General features: G+C 43.3%; 1 protein-coding gene across 5 annotated transcripts in view; it reads left to right on the top strand.

The window, feature by feature from the left end:
* The window catches only part of RAB27A (RAB27A, member RAS oncogene family), a 77,068-nt gene extending 59,645 nt beyond the window's left edge, over window positions 1-17,423 (top strand). For all 5 annotated transcript variants that reach the window (XM_040969808.1, XM_040969810.1, XM_040969807.1 and 2 more), the window contains exons 5-7: window positions 962-1,065; window positions 4,888-5,011; window positions 15,161-17,423. In XM_040969808.1, the coding sequence (XP_040825742.1) occupies window positions 962-1,065; window positions 4,888-5,011; window positions 15,161-15,359 (427 nt within the window). In that variant the 3' untranslated portion in view covers window positions 15,360-17,423. The remainder of the gene's footprint in view (window positions 1-961; window positions 1,066-4,887; window positions 5,012-15,160) is intronic.
* Window positions 17,424-19,515: the final 2,092 nt, after the last annotated feature.

The raw sequence follows: 19,515 nt of genomic DNA, 5'->3' as shown, positions 1-19,515 counted from the left end.
CCGGCGCCCATATGGGATCCCGGGCATGCCTTAACCACTGCACCATTGCGCCGGGCCCCTTGGACAGTTCTTGTTTGTGAACACTTGTTAGGGAAAACTTCCATAGCTTGGGTACTGACCCCTTGCACTCATACAGTTGTAACCGTTACTGGGCTTTGACCAATCTCATCTCGTGTGTTCCCCTTCCTCACTGCACTGCCCTCATGTTTGGAAGTACATTCTGGAAATCCCATTATTTCATTTGTAATTATTTCAGCAAGATCTGAGAAAGATAAGAAACCCATTTAGTAAAACCAGGGGTTGAAAGTATTTCAGAAAAGTTTAGTATTTTGGATAACAGATTTATAGCAATGCTTTCTTCTCTGGAGCTGGCCTGTCAGTCCCAAACTTTGTGTGTGGGCATCGTGAGAGGAAACTGTTGAAGGGAGAGAAGGGATGGGAGGGGAAAGGACAGAGAGCAGAGGGGTGGGGAGGAAAGGACAGGAGAAGTAGCAGGGTGAATCTGGGAAAATAGAGTATGGAGAAAGGGTAGGGTCTTTGTACAGTTCCCAGCTTGCTGGCAAAGTCATGGTTGTCAGAGAAAAGAGAATACTGTAGAGACAAGTTCAACGATCCTGGATGGCATTGTCATCTCAAGTCAACTTTCACAGAGGACAAACCTACACTGCAAGCACTTTTGGCCTAATTAGCTCATACTCGCATGATGCATTCTTGGCTCAGGCTAGTTCTTGTCATCTCTGTCCAGCTGGCTGCTTTTTCAAGTCACACGATTTGTCCACACATATATTTATAGAAGTGATAAGTAACTGTGCTGTCTGATTTGGGACTCTCAGTATGGAATTTGTTCTTTTGAACAGTGGTGAAGTTTTGAAAGTGGCTGAAGGCGGTGCATCTCATGTGGTGTTGGAAGCAGGAGGGGAAGGGCATGGTTTTGGTGACCACTCTGCTTTTCTGTCCTCAGGTTCCGTAGCCTGACTACAGCCTTCTTCAGAGATGCCATGGGTTTTCTTCTGCTTTTTGATTTGACAAATGAACAAAGTTTCCTCAATGTCAGAAACTGGATAAGTAAGTGTGAACTGTTTCCCTGCCTCCCGTGATGTCCTCCGTTGTCCTGCTTCTGTTGTAGCCTGTCAGGAAGGCACTCCTAGTGCAAGTGCTGTTGAGAGCAGCAAGATGTCTAAGTCTAGGGGCAAACAAAAATTGGGCAAAAATGTGCTGTAATTGACTTGGATTTGCTGAGCATTTTCTGTGCTCCAGGTACAAGGTGTCGCCTGATATGCAATCTCTCAATTTGTTCTGCTGGGGGAACTTTTAGCCTCATTGTGTAGATGAGAAAATATAAACCAAGAGTCTGCTTGTCTATTGCATGCTACCCACTCTTGAACTGTGCTGGAATCATAAATAGTTATGGCATAAAAGGAGATTGTGTTAACAGGTAAATGGCCTATACCCACCCTATTACATTTTATTATTTTTAAAAAATATTGATTTAGTTGTTGGAGGGAGTTACAGAGAGAGGGGGAGGAACACACACATGCACATACACACACACACACACACCCCACACACACATGGTAGAGGGGAGAGGTTTTTCACCTGCTGGCTGACTCCCCAGCTGGTGGGTACACACACCCACACCCACCATCCCCCCGCCCCTACACAGTCTGGGGAGTACACACACACACACACACACACACACACACACACACACACACACACACACACACACACACACACACACACACACACACACACACACACACACACACACACACACACACACACACACACACACACACACACACACACACACACACACACACACACACACACACACACACACACACACACACACACACACCCACACACACCAGAGGGGAGAGGTTTTCCACCTGCTGGTTGACTCCCCAGCTGGGTGCAATGGTTAGGGCTAGGCCAAAGCTTAAGCCAGGAGATCTATCCAGGTCTTCCACATGAGTGTCACATATCCAAATGCTTGGACCATCTGCTGCTGCTTTTCTCAGGCGCATTAGCAGGGAGCTGGATTGGGAGTGGAGCAACCAGGACTTGAACCGGCACCTGCACGGGATTCTGGCAATGCAAGCAGTAGTTTTGTCTATTACATCACAGCACTGCAACACCACAAAATCAGTCTCCACTTGCTTCATTTTTGCTTCTGTGCTTGGCTCCTGTGCTTTTCGGGTCAGAACATGTGAATTTCTAGAACTATATTTATATATTTTTAAAGATTTATTTATTTTTATTGCAAAGTCAGATATACAGAGAGGAGGAGAGGAGAAGAGACAGAGAGGAATATCTTACATCTGATGATTCACTCTCCAAGTGACTGCAATGGCCGGTGCTGTGCCGATCTGAAGCCAGGATCCAGGAACTTCCTCTGGGTCTCCCACATGGGTGTAGGGTTCCAGGGCTTTGGGCTGTCCTCAACTGATTTCCCAGGCCACAAGCAGGGAGCTGGATGGGCAGCGGGCTGCCGGGATTAGAACTTGCGCCCACATGGGATCCTGGCACATTCAAGGCGAGGACTTTAGCTACTAGGCCACCACACCGGGCCCTCTAGAACTGTATTGGCAAACATGTTCCCCAGCACAATAAATCTCAGTCTTCTTCTTGGCTTTTTAGAGAGATTATAACGTATCAAATGAATAACAATCAAGAATCAGGCCGCTTGGTCAAATGACATTTTTCACATGCACATTTTCCTTCTTTGTTCCTTTTATTGTAACTCTAGGTGCTCTATTACAGACGGCTGTGATGTTAAACTCTTTTATTTCAATGTTTTAAAAAGCAGTTATTGAAAAATGTGTAGTACTTAAAAATTACTATTTTGGGCTTATGTAAGGTTGTTTGTGGTTTTGACAATGGGAACTTTTTTCTAAATGAATGTTAATGTTATTTGTATGACACACTGTGGATTTCAAAGCATTTCACATAGTTGGTACCGATCTTCATGATGGCCCCATGGGAAGATTTGGGTAGACTGTGTGTTCTTACTGCAGTTCTGGATGGGAACACTGAGCCACAGAATAACATCTGCACCACAGGACATGGGGCTCAAGTGCAGGCATTTCCACACACATGAGATGTGGGCATCTCAACCTGTGTCTTAACTGCCTCACCAAGTACCCAGCTTCCCCAACTGGGACAGACCTGAGAATTTGTAGTTGTAAGGAATTCTCAGGTGATGCCAAGGTAGCTTCTCCATACTGTACCTGGAGAATCACTCCATTAACTCCTTTACTCTTCATCTTTGTCCTATTAAATACGTACCGTGGTCATCAACATGCAGTAACTTCAGAACTCCAACAGCTACTTCAGCCAGACAGCTAATCCACAGTGGAGTGAGCATTCAGCCCTGGGCACCACCTGGAGCCGGGCTCACAGCTGTGTAATGAACACGGGCACACCGGGCACAGCACTCTGGTAGTTTCCCAGTAGAGGTCATGCTGAAGCAGGTCTTTGAGGAAGGCTGTGGGTGGGGAGTAGGAATGTGGGACTAGCAAAGGGTGTGGTTGTTAGTGGAAACACCACCATTTGTTCTTCCTGTGTAGGCCAGGAAAGTGTCCTGAAATGCCACACAGAGCTTCAGGCCTGAGTGAATGTTCAGGAAGTGCCCGCCAACTTGTCTTTCTCTTCATAAGAGAATAATGAACACCACCGCATAATGAGGAACTAAAATGTCGACATTCTTCTGGTTAATTGTGATAAAACATAAATTAGGCCATAAAGCTTGAGGCATGACTTATTGTGAAAGTCTTGGCAGCTTGAATTTTTGTTACAGGGTTGGGTGAGTAAGAAATATGATATGATTTTCCTTCCTGGGGAGATTACCCAGCGTCACTTTCTCCCATTAAGCCTTTTCACGGTTTTTTCAGGTGGTGAGAAAGTAAAGCTTGGGCAGCCCCTTCTGGGTTCTGGATCTTCACTCATTTAATTCTTTATTTTGCTGGTTTTCAATGAATTGATTTTTGCCTAAGGGTAACAGAAAACTGTGAAAAGCATTTCTGAAGGAAAACAGTTTGTAGGAAGGCAATTTTTAGAATTGCTATCACTGCGGAGAGGAGACATGACAAGAAGCTTTAGGGTTAGCAGTAAGCACTGGGGAAACCTCCAAATTTCTGTCCAGTTGACATCTGTAACCATTGCAGACAATGGGGAAGTAAAACCGTGGATGGAAGATTCTCTCTGTAAATCTGCCTTTTCAATAAAAATACAAATGGTAGGTTCAGATGGTTGTAGAGCTTGTAGTATCACAGTGGGTTAAGCTAATGCTTGGGACACTTCGATTCCTTATCAGAGTGCCTGGCTTAAGTCCAGTCTATACTCTGCATTTAATCCAGCTTCTTGCTACTACACCAAGAGAGCAGCTACTTTACCACGATGGTCTAAATACTTGGATTCTGGCCACCCATGTGGGAAACCTGCATGGGGTTCCTATTTCCTGACTTTGGCCTACCCAGCCCTGGCTCTGGTGGCCCAAGGACTTGGACTAATTCTGCTGCTTTCCCAGGTGCATTAGAAGAAAACTAGATCAGAAGTAGAGCAGCCAGGTCTCCGAGTGGTGCCCATAAGGGATGCCATCATTGCAGGTGGAGGCTTTACCTGTTGTGCTACAATCAAGCCCTGCCCTGCCCCTGTAACTCTGATATTAGAAAACTGGTATGTCTATAGGAACAGGAGCAGTTTTATGCCTTTGGTCCAGAAATTTAGTTGTATATAGTGAATTATTGATGCATTGAACACATTATGTTGGTTCCTTATGTTTGTATAAATTTACAATTTTCAGAAAGCACTTTTGCTCAGATTCCCTGTTGACCGTGTGCTTGCTTTGCTCTTCACCTGAAACAGATTTTCTTCCTTTAATAGGCCAGCTGCAAATGCACGCGTACTGCGAAAACCCAGATATAGTATTGTGTGGAAATAAGAGTGATCTGGAAGACCAGAGGGTAGTGAAAGAGGACGAGGCCCGAGGGCTTGCAGAGAAATATGGGTGAGTATTTTTGCGGGAGATGTTGACACAGAACGTTCTCAGTGTAAGTATTCATATATGAGTTGGTAAGGAAAAGGTCAAAAGTGAAAACTTGGAAAAAAAACCCCTTCAGCTGTGGGCCCTGCGTGATTTCGGGTCCCGACCTTCCCTATCACCGTGATGTGACAGTGGAGGCCATAGGAAATGCACAGGGTGAGGGCCTCCTCAGGGCTTGGGCTCCGTGTTTGCAACCTCCTGGCATTTGCAGAAAGACAGGTGTACATCCAAGTGCACTTGTGTGTGGCCTTCTTTCCAACATGCAAACAGGGCCCTCTTGGAATAAGGAAATCTGTGTGCATGCAGGAGGGAGATTTCCAGACCAGTCCTTACATGCTGACTGTTGTAGAGAGCTCCGACACAGGAGAACACCTGCTGCATGTTACAGGCCAACTGCTGGCTTGGAGATGCAGTATGTATGCTGGGAGAGGCACGTGAAGCTGCCTTTTGGTGCAGGTTTTGAGACTGAAGGTCAATCAAATGCTGCCATCTTCCTTGAGCCCTGCAGTAACATGAATTAGACATCCAATGAGAGCCCACTTGCTCCTAGCATGAGTCTTCAGGTGTTTGTGTGTCACTCTCTTTCCTGAGCCCAAGTGTAAATTCATACCCTTCTTATATATTTTAAAAATTATTTTCCATGATACAGTTTTGTAGATATAGAGATTTCCTCTTCCCCTCTCTACCTCCCCCTCTCTATCTTCCTCTCCCACTCTTCCCCTTCCCCCATGTGATTACAGCAGTTACAGGTGGTAGGCAGCAGGCATTAGGGAGGCAGCATGATGAAGATAGTGTAATGATAGGTAGGATGCTACCCAGGTTGGATCATGGCACAATTGAGGGCTGCCAAGGGGGGAGCTGCCTTCTTATTGTGGGCCTTCCTTGGGTTCAGAGGGTGGGGTCTCCCTGAAGGGAGTGGAGGGATTGAGTGACTGGGCGCAGGAAGGAGTCAGGTTCTGGAAAGCTTCAATCATGAGGGAAGGAGTAAGTTGGATCCCAGGGGGACAGGGATTTGCAGAATCCTCAGTGTATATGTGTGTGTGTATGGGTGGGTGGGCGGCATCTTGTGTGTACTGTCCCAGATTACACTGGAGGCTGTAGGTTGGGACCTGAGGTGGGGTTCAGATAAAAACCCCTCTACTAACTCAGGGTTGTGACCTGATGCAATGCTGGGTGCTGATCTAGCAGTCTGCATAAGGTGTTGTCTTGCTGGAGATTGGAGTCCACAGGGCCTGCATGTAGGTAGGCAGGCAGATAAATGACTGGCAGCCATACCTTCAGATGGAAGGCCTTGTCATTTCTTGTTCTGTGTGCCCTGGGTGGGATAGGTGTCCCCGATCACAGAGCTTACCACACATTCCTGGCCTAGGAGCCTAAGATGCTAAAGGAGGATCTAGGGGAAGGTGGAACAGGTGCAGGTCTGGTTGGTGGTTTACGCCAGTTGAGTGAGCCAACAGATAAGCAGCTCCACACCAGATGGCAAGGTTGCTGCTGCTTTTCTTCTGCCCTCCCGGTCTACCTCAAGTCTCTTCTTGAGTCCAACCTGACCAAAAAGGGAATTCTGGGTAGTACTGGACAAGTAAGCCAAGTTGAGACAGTAACAAAACCTGGGAATTTCTCACTTTTCAAAGCTCTCCACCTACTTTCATGTGTAGTGGCTGGGAGCAGCTGACTGGGGGATGTGAGTTGGAGGCTGACCAAGCCCCACAGGCTGTTCAGCGAGGCCCCTCCTCCTGTGAGAGGCTCTTGTGTAATGCCATAGGAAGGAGACAGAGATCACATACCACTGAGAAAACTGAAGTGTTCAATGTGCGAGCTATGTTGCAAGGTGTAAGCAGGATGTGAGCAGTGAAGCAATGGGAACTGTGGACACAGAAGTTGCTTTGCAGAATTGTGTCATGAAAGGCCAAGGAGAAAACGGCTTCAGACAGGTGCAAGCATTTGGGAGAGTCAGAACTGGCTTCTTCCTGGCTCCGGGCCCTGCAGCCCTGTACTTTTTCCTCTGTTCAGGTTCTTAGGCTCCCATGGTCTGTTATCCCATAGCCTCCATCTGCTGGCCTGGGGAATGTCTTCCAGTGGGGCCCGGCTTACAGTAGCCAAGGAGTATTTCCTAGGGAAGGGCTCAATCTGTAGTTTTTAAGCTGAGTTAAGATTAGAAGAGAAGGGATTACCAGGTAAGAATAATTGAAATTCTTGGAGATAGATGCAGATAGAATTCTTTCAATTTAGGAAGCATATAGTTCTATAGGCTATTTGGAAGTTTCAGAGGAAAATACGATGGAACACTTTTGTTCACATGCATTTCACCAGTTCAGCATTAATTGTTCGTGATGATTTTCAGTGAAACCTCATGTCTTTCGTAATTCTAGCAATTTCATTGGTTGCACGTATGTTAAAGGACTGTGACGATCAGTTCATCCATGTGCTAGCAATTGGAAAACATAGGTTTGTGGCATATCTTCATGTCATTTTTCTGTTGTCTGATAAGCTTTCAGTTTTTAAAAAAAGGGTTTGTTTATTTGAAAGGCAGAGTTACACACACACACACACACACACACACACACACACACACTCAGAGGCGGGATAGGGGGAGACAAAGAAAGAAAGATCTTCCATCTTCTGGTTCACTATCCAAGTGGCAGCGATGGCTGGAGCTGACCTGATCCAAAGCCAAGAGCCAGGAGTTTCTTCTGGGTCTCCCATGTGGGTGCAGAGTACCAAGCATTTGGGCCATCTTCTACTGCTTCCCCAGGCACATTAGCAGGGAGCTGGATTAGAATTGTAATAGCTGGAGCTTGAACCAGTGCTCCTATTTGATGCTGGCATCTCAGGCAGAGGTTTAACTTGTTATACCAGAATGCCAGCCCCCTAAATTTTTCAGTCTTGTCGTTGTTATTCTGTGTTTACTTAGTTTGCAAAAGCAGTTCATTGGTTCACAAAGTTTCTCTGAAATCCATTTATATTTGGGGAATGAAAGACTGTCTCAGAAAACCTTTGCAAAGTTAATAAAGAACATTGCAGTGCCAGTTTGGACTGCTTGTCTGTGTGGTGTGGGGCAAGGAGATCTGAGAATGGCTTTCTTGTGACAGCTAAGAATGGGAAGGGTGATCGTAGGTGTGATGATGAAAATCAGAATGATTTTTGTTTGGTAACCTGTTGATTGGTATCTATTTGTCTATGCATTTTGTCTTTGTTTCTCTGGAGCTTGGTGACATTGTAATCAAAGCCCTCAGGTCTCTTCCTAGAGAAACAAAGTAATGTGTCTCGTAGATCAAAGATTTTTTCCAAACAGGTGCTTTCTGCTGTGCTGGTGAATTCAAAGAGCCAAAAGGAGTCTTGTTCAAGCTTGTACTCCTGCTAGCCTGAATGGGTACAGTTCACACTGCTGCTGAAACACTTCTTAACATTAGCTACAAGTGGAGCCAGTGTTGTCTCGAGGTAGGTGAAACCACCTCCTGTGATGCCAGCATCTCATGCAGGTGCTGGTTCCAGTCCTGGCTGCTTTGCTTCTGATCCAGCCCCCTCCTGGGAAGAGCAGCAGAGGATAGCCAAAGTGCTTGAACCCTTCCCACACTCGTGGGAGACTGAGCAAAAGCTCCTGGCTCGTGACTTCTGCCTGGCCAGTGCTGGCCATTGCAGGCCTCTGGGAAATGCTCTAGAAGATGGAAGACCTTTCTCTCTGTAACTCTGGCATTGAATAAATCAGAAGATCTTTTTTAAAAAGATGAGCTACAACGGCAGTAACAAATACATTATAAGATAATATAGAGAGGAGCCTTGGCAACAGTTGTCTTACAGAGGGTGCTGTTCTATCTCAAACTTGTGCCCATCACAGTCACCTGGATGCTGGGGCTCATGGGTGTCTGGTTCTGGAGCTCTGGGATGGAACCACAGAGTTACTTTTCTACCTGGGTCCCAGACACTGCTGCTGCTGGTGCAGGGGCAGCATTTTGAGAGCAGGTGTAGACATTAAGTTACTAAAAAAGATGTGCATAAGTAAAAGAGACAGCAATAACAAAAGAAAGACTAAAAGATGTGCATGCTAGGGTCTTCTACTTGGATGACATTCCTCATGCCCAGAATATGAACTTCGTGTCTACCTGTGCTATGCATGGATGTGGGAAATGTGCAATTGACTTCTCATTAGGAAATTCATGTTCAAAAGAGGAGACTTTTTTCCCTTCATGCACAATGAATTACATTACCTATGAATTGTATGGAAGGGGATCCTGGGTCTGAGAAAGCACACACCAGAAGCAAGTAGACAAGGCATTTTTCTGTGTGAAAATAATCTCATCTAGATTCCTGCCCGTGTAGCTTTATCCACCAATTGTGGTTACTGGCTGTAATGAATCTTTTCTTTGTGGCTTGGAGTTGAGAGAAAGGCAAATGTGCATATGATCAAAGTCTTACATCAAGTGCACGTAACTCATGTGCTGAGCAAAGAAACAGGCAAAACTAATGGCAAAATTAGCCGGACAGTGTTGCTTTGTGGAAATGCTACACTAGCACCACCATGTGGAGTAACAGAATAACAACACTTTAAAAAAAAGTGAACCGGGACAATTGATCCTCTTGAGTTTGAGGTGATATCACTAAATTTTATTTTTATTGTTAAGGCAGATTTACAGAGAGAAGGAAAGACAAAGGAAGATCTTTGTTTCCCTGGCTCACACCTCAAATGGCCCCAAGGGTCGGAGCTGAACTGATCCAAAGCCAGGACCCAGGAACTTCTTCCTGGTCTCCCATGTGGATGCAGGGTCTCAAGGGCTTGGGCTGTCCACCACTGCTTTCCCAGGCCACATCAGGGAGCTGGATGGGAAGTGGAGCAGCCAGGGCATGGACTGTCATCTGTGTGGGATGTAGAAGCTTAAAGGTGGTATATTGGCCTGTTGAGTCATGGCACTCGCCCCTAAATTTTTACCTGAGAAGTTTTAGGAAAAGCAGAATGTTATTGAGAGAGGGGAAAATCCAAGTGGAAGAACATTGGTTGAATACTGTCTGGGTGCTGGCGCCAAGCACTGCACACGTTAAGTCCTTCTTCCCAGGACCCCGAGGACCCCTCTGGCTTCCTCCTCACAGTCGGAGGTCCCAGGCCTGTGAATTGACTCTAGAACCCAGAATCTTGATAATTACACCTGGCTTCTTCCTGCACCCTTGCTTTCCTTCAGCTCAAGACTTGAATGTGTTTTTAAATTGTTTTGAAATTGTATAAAACGTTTAATAACTGTGTTCAGATAAGGTAGCTCAAATTCTTTCCAAATGCAAGAATTAAGAAGATATAGACATATAAATGTCTCTCCCTCCATCTGCTGGTCTTCCTCTACCTGCCCAGTCGCACAGTCCAATATTCAAATCTCAGAGCAGGCACATTTCTCTTTGGACATTGTTTTCTTAGAACAGAAAAGTCTTACTTTAGTATTAATTCAGATTCTTTTAAGATTTTAATCTGTTCACCTGACTTCCAGACATATGATTTGCAGACTCACAAGTGGCAGAAAAATAGTTTTTTTTTTCTGTATTTCATATTTTCATAAAAAGATGAAAACTACTTCAATTTGGGGTGATAATCTATACTAAGTCTAATTAATATTGTGCAATGTATCACTTAACTGCTGAACTCTGAACTTCTACCAATTGAATATTAGCCCTCATGGCCAGTAGTAGCTTATAGTTCTGCTAGAATCATCGGTCATATCCATGTTGCTATTGCTTAGTAAAGAAGCACTTTCACTCAGTGTTTCATGATGAGGAGTCGGGGAGGCGGGCACTGTTTGGCGTTGGCAGGTTCAGAGGAGCCTTTCCTGATGCAGGGAAGTGTGCCCTCCGGGACCAGCACCAGGACAGTCCTGCAGCCAAGTACTGTGCCTTCAACCAAGGCTTCTGTGCAAGCCTGGGTGCTAATAGTTAGAATGCCAGTGAAATTCAGAGCTCTGATCTTCCATTATTCCATGCCACTATTCCTTTGGGGGTAATGTGCTCTGCTTTTTAAGCAAAATTGCAAATGTACGTCTGTAGCTTAACCCATTTCTGTGTTGGAAATAAACATTTATGAAGTGTTCTGATGTAAGTGGCTTAAATATTAACCCATGTAGTCCATGCAAGAGGATATGTACTGATACGGTTGGTATTATGGATGAAGCAGCTGGGGCAGTAGCTGATAGCTCGCCTGAGTTCCACTGTTGGTAAGATACAGTCCTGGGACTTGAACACCCAAAGTCTGACTTCAGGGCTGGGCTTCTAAGCCATTTTTCCACACTGCTCATAGTGTCCATGCCCAGCTTTTATGGTTGTCATTCATCTTAGAATTTTAAATAATTTCTGAACTCTTCTAGTACCTAATACAATGTGAGTGGCATGTGAACAGTTATCACAATGTATTATTTGGGAAATAATGACAAGGAAAAATATCTGTGCATGCTATTTCTGTTTTTCAAACATGTGTGATGTGCGGCTGCTTGAATCCATGGATGTGGAGCCCGCAGATGGAGAGGACTGACTGGATCAGGCGGTGGCTGAATGTAACAATGTTGGACAGTAGACAGTAGAGTGCCTCTTGTGCATTATGTTGTGTCGAGCCAGAGTTTTCGGTGACTTTAAGGGCATTCAAAATTATTTATTTTTGATCTAAGCAGTAATACTTTTATAGGGAACAGTGTACAACTGTTTTGTGTTTACATAGGACCTCATCACCATATTCAACATTTAATTTTTGTGATTTTTGCCATATTATTAATATTAAGCATTGTATAATGTTCTGTGCTGAAAATATTACATTTTAGAGGTTGATGTGGCTTAGTGGGTAAAGCTGCTGCCCGCAACACCATCATTCATTGTAGATGCGGGTTTGTGTCTAATTGCTCCACTCTAATCCAGCTCCCTGCCAATGGCCTGATAAAACAAAAGAAGATGGCCTAGGTGTTTGGGCCCTGCCACCCACATGGGAACCTGGATGAAGCTTCTGGCTCTTGGCTTTGGCCTAACCCAGTCTTGGCTGCTGTGGTCACCTGGGGAATTAACCAGCCAATAAGATTCTCTCTCTTGTTGTATAACTCTGAATTTCAAAATAAATAAATCTGGAAAATCAAAAAAAGATCTATCACATTTTATTTTGCATACATTTATTGATGGAAACTTTGGTTACATTTTCACTATTCTGAGTAGCGCTGTGTTAAATATTCCAGTAAGATGATGACAGCCTGTATGCGTGAGTTTCCCTAGGTCTGTACTAGCCACTTTTAGCCAGCTAGATAAAAACTAAAACGTCAAATTCCCTTTTACTTCTAGCAAAAAAAGAGACTGAGGGAGAGAAGCAGATTGAGCTCCTATCTACTCCAGATGGCTTCAGCAACTGGGGGCCTGAAGCCTCGAGCTGAGAACTCCATCCAGGTGTACCCTGTGGGTGACAGGGGTTCTGCTACCTAGACCATGACCTGCTGATGCCCAGGGTCTGCAGGAAGCATGAGTTAAGAGCCAGAGCCACAACTCAAACCCAGGAATTCCAACATGGGATGCAGGCATCTTAAGTGACATCTAACTAGCCACGTTTGAAGTACTCAATAGCTGTGCATGGCTAGTGTTGTTCTAGAACCGGGCTTCACAAACTATTCATGCATAGCACAGACAGAAAGCGGTATTGGTATAGTTCAGTGTGTTAAACGTACAAGGAGCTTGGAATCGCAGGAGGCTGGTTCAAGGACTCTGGCCTCCATGGGCCTTTTTCTGTTGCACCAAGGACTCATGAGTCACTGACACTAATTGCACACCGCCATGCATCAGGTCTGCTTGGAGCAGGTGCTGCAGGCTCCAAATCTATGAACATTTTTAGTTCTACTGGTTATTATCATGTTGTTTTCCAAACCAGTTACAACAATTCATGTTTTTACCAGCATTGAATGCAACTTCCTCCTTTCTCATGTCCTTCGCCATACTTGGTAGTGGCGGTTATCATGCATTAATTAATGCTATTAATTTAGTTTCTGATGAACTTGAACATCTTTTACTTTTGTTGTTGCTTTTTCAGAACTTCCTCTTTCCTTTGTCTATTTTTGTATTATCTCATTTGCTGTTTCACTTTTTAGGATACTTGTATTTTTTTATGTTAAGCCATTCACCATTTATGCACAACACAAACATTTAATTTGGTGTGTAGCTCATCTTTTAGCTTTGCTTATTGTATATATTGTAACACTAGAGTTTTACCAGGTAATATTATTGAGATTATCAGACTTTTTCCCCGCCTCCATGGCTGAGTTTTTGTAGTTTATTTTAAGAAATCCTTTCTTATTGCAGTACCATAATGATAGTCTTTTATTTGTTCTAAAAGTTTCAAGTTTTACTTTTCATGTAGAAGAATTTGATACTTTAAAAACATCAAGAATCATGATTTAAATACTTAAGGCAAAATGTTTCAATTCCATAAATGTTACTAAAGTATACATTGTGTAGTTGAGCTGCTACAAAAGGAAATGGAGAGTGGATATTTTGAAGTATTTAGAGTTTGTAGTTGTGGGGCTGATATTGTGGCCCAGTGAGTTAGCTGCTACTTGAACATGGGCATTTTATATTGGAGTCCTTGCTATTCCACTTCTGATCCAGCTTCCTGCTAATGCTTCTGAGAAGGCAGCCAATGACAGCCCAAGTCCACGGGCCCCTACCATGCATGGGGGGGATCTGAGTGGAGTTCTACTTGTCCTAGCCTCAACTGTTGCAGTCATCTGGGGAGTGAGCCAGCAGGCTGAAACTCTTCCGGGATCGTCTATCTACTGATTCATTCCCAAGATGAAATGACTGGAGCTGGACCAAGCCAAAACCAGGAATCTGGGTCTTTTACATGGGTGCCAGGGGCCCAAGCATTTGGACTATCTTCTGCTCTCCCAGGAGCATTAGCAGGAAGCTAGACTGGAGATTGAGCAGCTGGGACTCAAACAGGTGGCAGCTTAATTTATTGAATTGCAGTGCCAGCTCCATCTTCTGTTGTTTAATTTTTAAAAATTTGTATAAAGCAAACAAATTTCATGTTTTTAATGTACATGATTTTAAGACTGTAATACTTCCCACCCTATTCTCCTTTCCACCATCCCTCCTTATTTTAATTTTTACAATAACATACTTTGAATTTATTTTGTAGTCATAAGCTTAGCCCTCAAGCAAATAAAAAAAAATTCAGCAAGTAGTAGGGAGAAAAACTGCTATTCCTCAGGAATACAGACAAAGTCTATAAACTATAATCGAATCTGAAAATGCCAATTTCAGTTATATTTATTACATTTTTATGCTACATATATTAGTTACCACAAATCGGGGGGACATGATATTTGTCTTTTTGGAACCGGATTTCTTACTATCACAATGACCCATTGCATCCATTTTTGTTGTAAAATACAGGATTGCATTTTTTTTATACAGCTAAGTAGTATTTCATTGTGCATGTATACCCCAATTTCTTCATCTGGTCTTTAGTTGATGGACATCTGGGTTGGTTCTATGTCTAAGCTATCATGAATTGAGTTGCTGTAAACAGGGCAGTACAGATGACTCTGTCATATGCTGATTTCATTTTGTTTGGATAAATTGCAGTAATGGAATGGCTCAGTCATATGGTAGCTCTATTTGCAGGTTTCTGAGGAATCTTCAGTACTGTCTTCCATAGTGGTTGTACTAGTTTACATCCCCACCAACAACGAATTCAGGGGACCTTTCCCCACACCCTTGCCAGCATTTAATATTTTCTGATTTTTGAATTCTAACCATTCTAACTGGGATGAGGAAACATCATTGCAGCTTTGATTTGTATTTTCCTGAAGGCTAGTCATCTTGTACATCTTTTCATATGTCTGCTTGCCATTTGAATTTCATACTTTGAAAGTTGCCTGTTCATATCCCTTACGCATATCTTCATTGGAAGGCCTGCTTTGTTGTCTTGAGTTTATTGATCTCCTTTTGCACCCTGGATATTAATCCTTTATCGGGTGTCATCTTAATACCCTGGGATGATGAAATATTTTCGGGATCTTGTATATTGGCACTCATCCTTGAATCTGAATTAACAAGGGCAGATGTCACTGTTCTTCCCCTGGTCATGTTGCAACCTAAGTTCTCTCTGTTTTTCAGAATCCCTTACTTTGAAACAAGTGCTGCCAACGGGACAAACATAAGCCAAGCAATTGAGATGCTCCTGGATCTGATAATGAAGCGAATGGAACGGTGTGTGGACAAGTCCTGGATTCCTGAAGGAGTGGTGCGCTCCAATGGTCATACCGCCACAGACCAGATGAACGAAGAGAAGGAGAAGGGATCATGTAGCTGTTGAAACGTCAAGTGCATACCGCACCGATTCCCATGGTCAGGGCCCATCTCAGCAGCTGATACAGGGCACAGTGAGAGATTGATAGGCATTGGGTACAAACTGCTTCTCACCAACCCCACTCAACTGTCTCTTTGACGTCTAGTTGGAAAGTGAATTTGCCACAACTTTTCAATATTTCTTTAACATTCGAACTGAGAGTTGTGAGAAATATTTCTCAGAGTCAAAGTGCCTTAGAAAACCTTAGCCCCTGGCATTAGATAATTCAAGGGTTCAGAACTTTATTGTCACAAGTTATATTTATGATAAAGAAAAGTCTACAGATGTCATCACTTGCCTTAATGTACATATCCCATTTAAGATCTTAGATGCTATTATAAAATCTTCACAGCCTTGATTCTAGAGTTGAAATCATTGGTGACCTTCTAAACTCCCATACAAACCACTTAAATTTTAGGGAAAAATATACTCACAGATCTGTTCAGTGTCTTTCTTACTGTCAGCATTTCTTTTTATATGCATGTAGAAAGAACTGAGGTCATGTTTATACATCCTGAGTAAAGTGGACTGAGCAGTTGTGTGCTCACTGTGCCTTTTATGTTGTTGGCAAAGGAATTGGGGGTGTTCTGGGGCAACCTAATGTAGTATATGCAACTGCCAAGGGACTCCTGGCTCCCTGCTTTATTCCCACTGCTGAAAAGGTGATTGAAGAGCCAGAGAACAGGATTCTATGGCTTCAGTTAACTGGGATTCATTTATTTGTGCTTGGCCTGTGTTCTGGCCACGTCTGAATATAGCTGGTGCTTATGCTGAAGTTCTTTGTGTTGAGTAAACATGTAGATCTTTTTTTCTCATATTTATGATACAGGTCTGGCCTCCCTAGACTGCCGTTTCAATTATCTTATGAACTACAATCTTCTGTCTTCATTATCAGGTTCTGTACTGTTGATATTTGCAACTTTCTTATTTTCCCCCTGGTGGAATGGAAGAAGTTAGATGTTAAGGACTTATCACAGCTGTTTGCTATTGGTGGAAGATAAATGTTTATATCCAAGCATTCAGATCTGTACTCTTGTTCAGTATAAGGAAATGAAGTTTATTACACTCCCGCTTTGCTTTGAGCCCATGGGTATTCACTATACTTACTGGGTCCTGCCAAGATCATTTATTCTGCTGCATCACCAAAGTGCACTCACATCAGCTCCACGGTGGTTTGGGAAGCTGCTCTATGGAAGTTGTTTGTAAAGTTCAAAGGCATTTCATTGGGGGGAAACTTATTATTTATTAAAGGGATTTAAGTGAAGTAGATTAGAATTTCCAGAAAGCTTAATGGCTATTTAGGAAGAAATGCCACTCATTACACTTTAAATAAAGAAAAATAAATGTATCTTGTGACTGCAAGTACTTGGCAGTGCTGTACTGAAAAATACATGCGTGTTAGAGGAGTCTTGCCTTTTGCTGATGACCTGGCTTCACTGAGCAGCTGTCATGATTGTTCCTGCTGGCTTTCTATGCTCCTTAGCAAACTTAGCCTTGTTTGTCAAGATTTTGGATATTTTTGCCTTTGGAATTAGGGCTTCTTTTAAATACCAAAGAGATCATTGAGGTCAGAACATTTGGTCTGTGTGTTGGAGTGAGGGAAAGATTCAGAATTTACGTTAATAGTGCCTTTTGAAGTTATCTTAAGACTCTGGTGTAGTGCATCACTTAATAGCCACATATCAGGGCATATTTTATATGATCTATTTGTGTAGTTAGAATACAGTGTGGGCATGCTGAGTTTTTGTGAACCAAGTGAATAATGAAATACAGATTTCATTGACCTTAAACATATACAATTAGATGCACACTTGGCAACGTTTATACCTACAAACATTCTTTAATTATCAAAACAGATAACCTGTATTCTCTTAGGAAATCATTTGCTGAAATTTGAAATTAAAGTACCATATTTTTGTGTGTCAATGTATTTTTCTATTTACAAGCCTGTGTAAAAGTGAAGTGTATGTTTCTTCAATGGATTTTGTGCCAATTCAGCTATAATAATAATAATAAAAAGTGGACTGATTATTTGAGTTTGTGAGTAATTTAACACAATAACATTTCAAGGGGGTGATGTACAGTGCAGCAAGTTAGGCTAACACCTGCAGTGCAGTTTTGGCATCCTGTGTAAGCATTGGGTCAGATCCTGGCTGTTCCACTTCCTGTCCAGCTCCCTGCTAATGTGTCTGGGGAAGCAGCAGGAAATGTCCCAAGTGCTTGGCTTCCTGCTACCCATGTGGGAACCCTGGACAGAATTCCAGCTTTCTGTCTTCAGCTAAAGTCCTCGCTTTGCATGTGCAGGGATGCCATATGGGCACCGGTTCTAATCCTGGCAACCCTGCTTTCCCATCCAGCTCCCTGCTTGTTGAGAAGGCAGCGGAGGATGGCCCAAACTCTAGGACCCTGCACCCACATGGGAGACCCAGAAGAAGCTTTGCCTCCTGGCTTCAGATCGGCTCACCTGTTGTGGAAGATCTTTCTGTCTCTCCTCCTCTGTAAATCTGGCTTTCCAATAAAGAAAAAAAAAAGGTATAGATATATCCAGATTATAAAATAGTAAATTGAAATATTGCTAGACTATTTCTTCAATAGATTATCAGCTAGTTTGAGAAATCAATGTGAAACTTTCTAAATATTATTTTAGTGTTATGTGAATATTAATTTTAAATGAATAAAAGTTGTAGTAACATGAGTTCCTATACCCCCACTAAAGTCTCCTTTTGCCACAATTAATGAACCCACACCCAGCTTCCCTTATTGCTTTATCCAAATTTCTTTTACTCCTCCTACACCTCCTAAGATCTTGTAATCAACATTTTGTGTTAAACCTTTTTTAGTTATTATCTTATGTTCCACATATGTGGGAGAACATGCAGGATTTGTCTCTCATTTCTGGGTGTTTTCATGCAACATGATGTCCTCCTGTGCCATTCACTTTTGCTCCAGGTGATAGGATTCCATTTTTTTATTTTAGATTTATTTATACAGAGAGGAAAGACACAAAGGAGGATCATCTGTCCACTGACTTACTCCCTAAGTGGCCACAATGCCCAGAGCTGAGCTGATCCGAAGCCAGGAGCCAGGAGCCTCTTCAGGGTCTGCCACACGGGTGCAGGATCCCAAGGCCTTGGGTCCATCCTCTACTGCTTCCCCAGGCCACAAGCAGGGAGCTGGATGGGAAGTGGGGCAGCTGGGATATGAACCAGCATCCAAATGGGATCCCTGCATATGCAAGGCGAGGACTTTAGTTACGAGGCTACTGCACCAGGCCCAATCTATAGGTTTTTTTGCTTTGGATCATAAGTGTGATGATATAGCTGAAAAACTTTTTAAATCATAAAATACTTACAGCTAGATAAAGTTGATACAATCTTGGTCTAAAAGTTGTTATTTATTTGAAAGAGCGAGAGAGCTCTTCCCAAAGGAAGAGCTGCTTTACTCCCTAAAGCATCACAGGGGCTGGACTGGGCTGGACTGGGCTGGACTGGGCAGAAACCAGGAGCCTGAAACTCCAACTGGGTCTCCTGGGTAGCAGATAGGGACCAAGGACCTGGGCCATTTTCTGCTGCTGCCCTAGGCCTTGGGCAGGGAACAGCCTGGACCCCGGTGGATGCTGGAGGCACAGGTGCCGGCTTGGGGAATGTAATCCGTAAATACATTTGGAAAGCAATTGAGTATTTTCTACTAAATTAAGAACTGTATGTATCTCTGATTCAGCTGCTCCATACAAATAAACTGTATTTTATCAGGGAAAAAAAATAAAGTTTCTGGGTAAAAATGCTTATTATGCTCAAAGATAGGAATAGCGTTGATAAACGGCCAATTAAAATGACACTTTCATGCAACGGTGATAATACAGGTGAAATACCCATCAGCATAAGGTACGCAGGGATTGTTGTAAATTCTGGGGATACAGCTGCAAACAAAACAGGTAACAATTCCCTGCCTGCATGGAGCTTGAAAGGGGGAGAGTCCAAAGTGACGGGCAAGGTCAGCGGCTTGAAGGACACACACACACTCACGTTTTACCCACAGAAAACCGCTGAGAGATCACCCAGGCGACCTGTTTGGTGCAGGGAGGGTCGCTATAGTTCCCTGTCAAAATGTTTTTCCTAGATGG

The sequence above is a fragment of the Ochotona curzoniae genome, unplaced genomic scaffold (genome assembly GCF_017591425.1).
Source record: "Ochotona curzoniae isolate NIBS_2020 unplaced genomic scaffold, NIBS_Ocur_1.0 scaffold_4701, whole genome shotgun sequence".
NCBI lineage: Eukaryota > Metazoa > Chordata > Mammalia > Lagomorpha > Ochotonidae > Ochotona > Ochotona curzoniae.
Note: the sequence above shows the minus strand (reverse complement) of the source record. Positions and strands in the feature narration are given on the sequence as shown.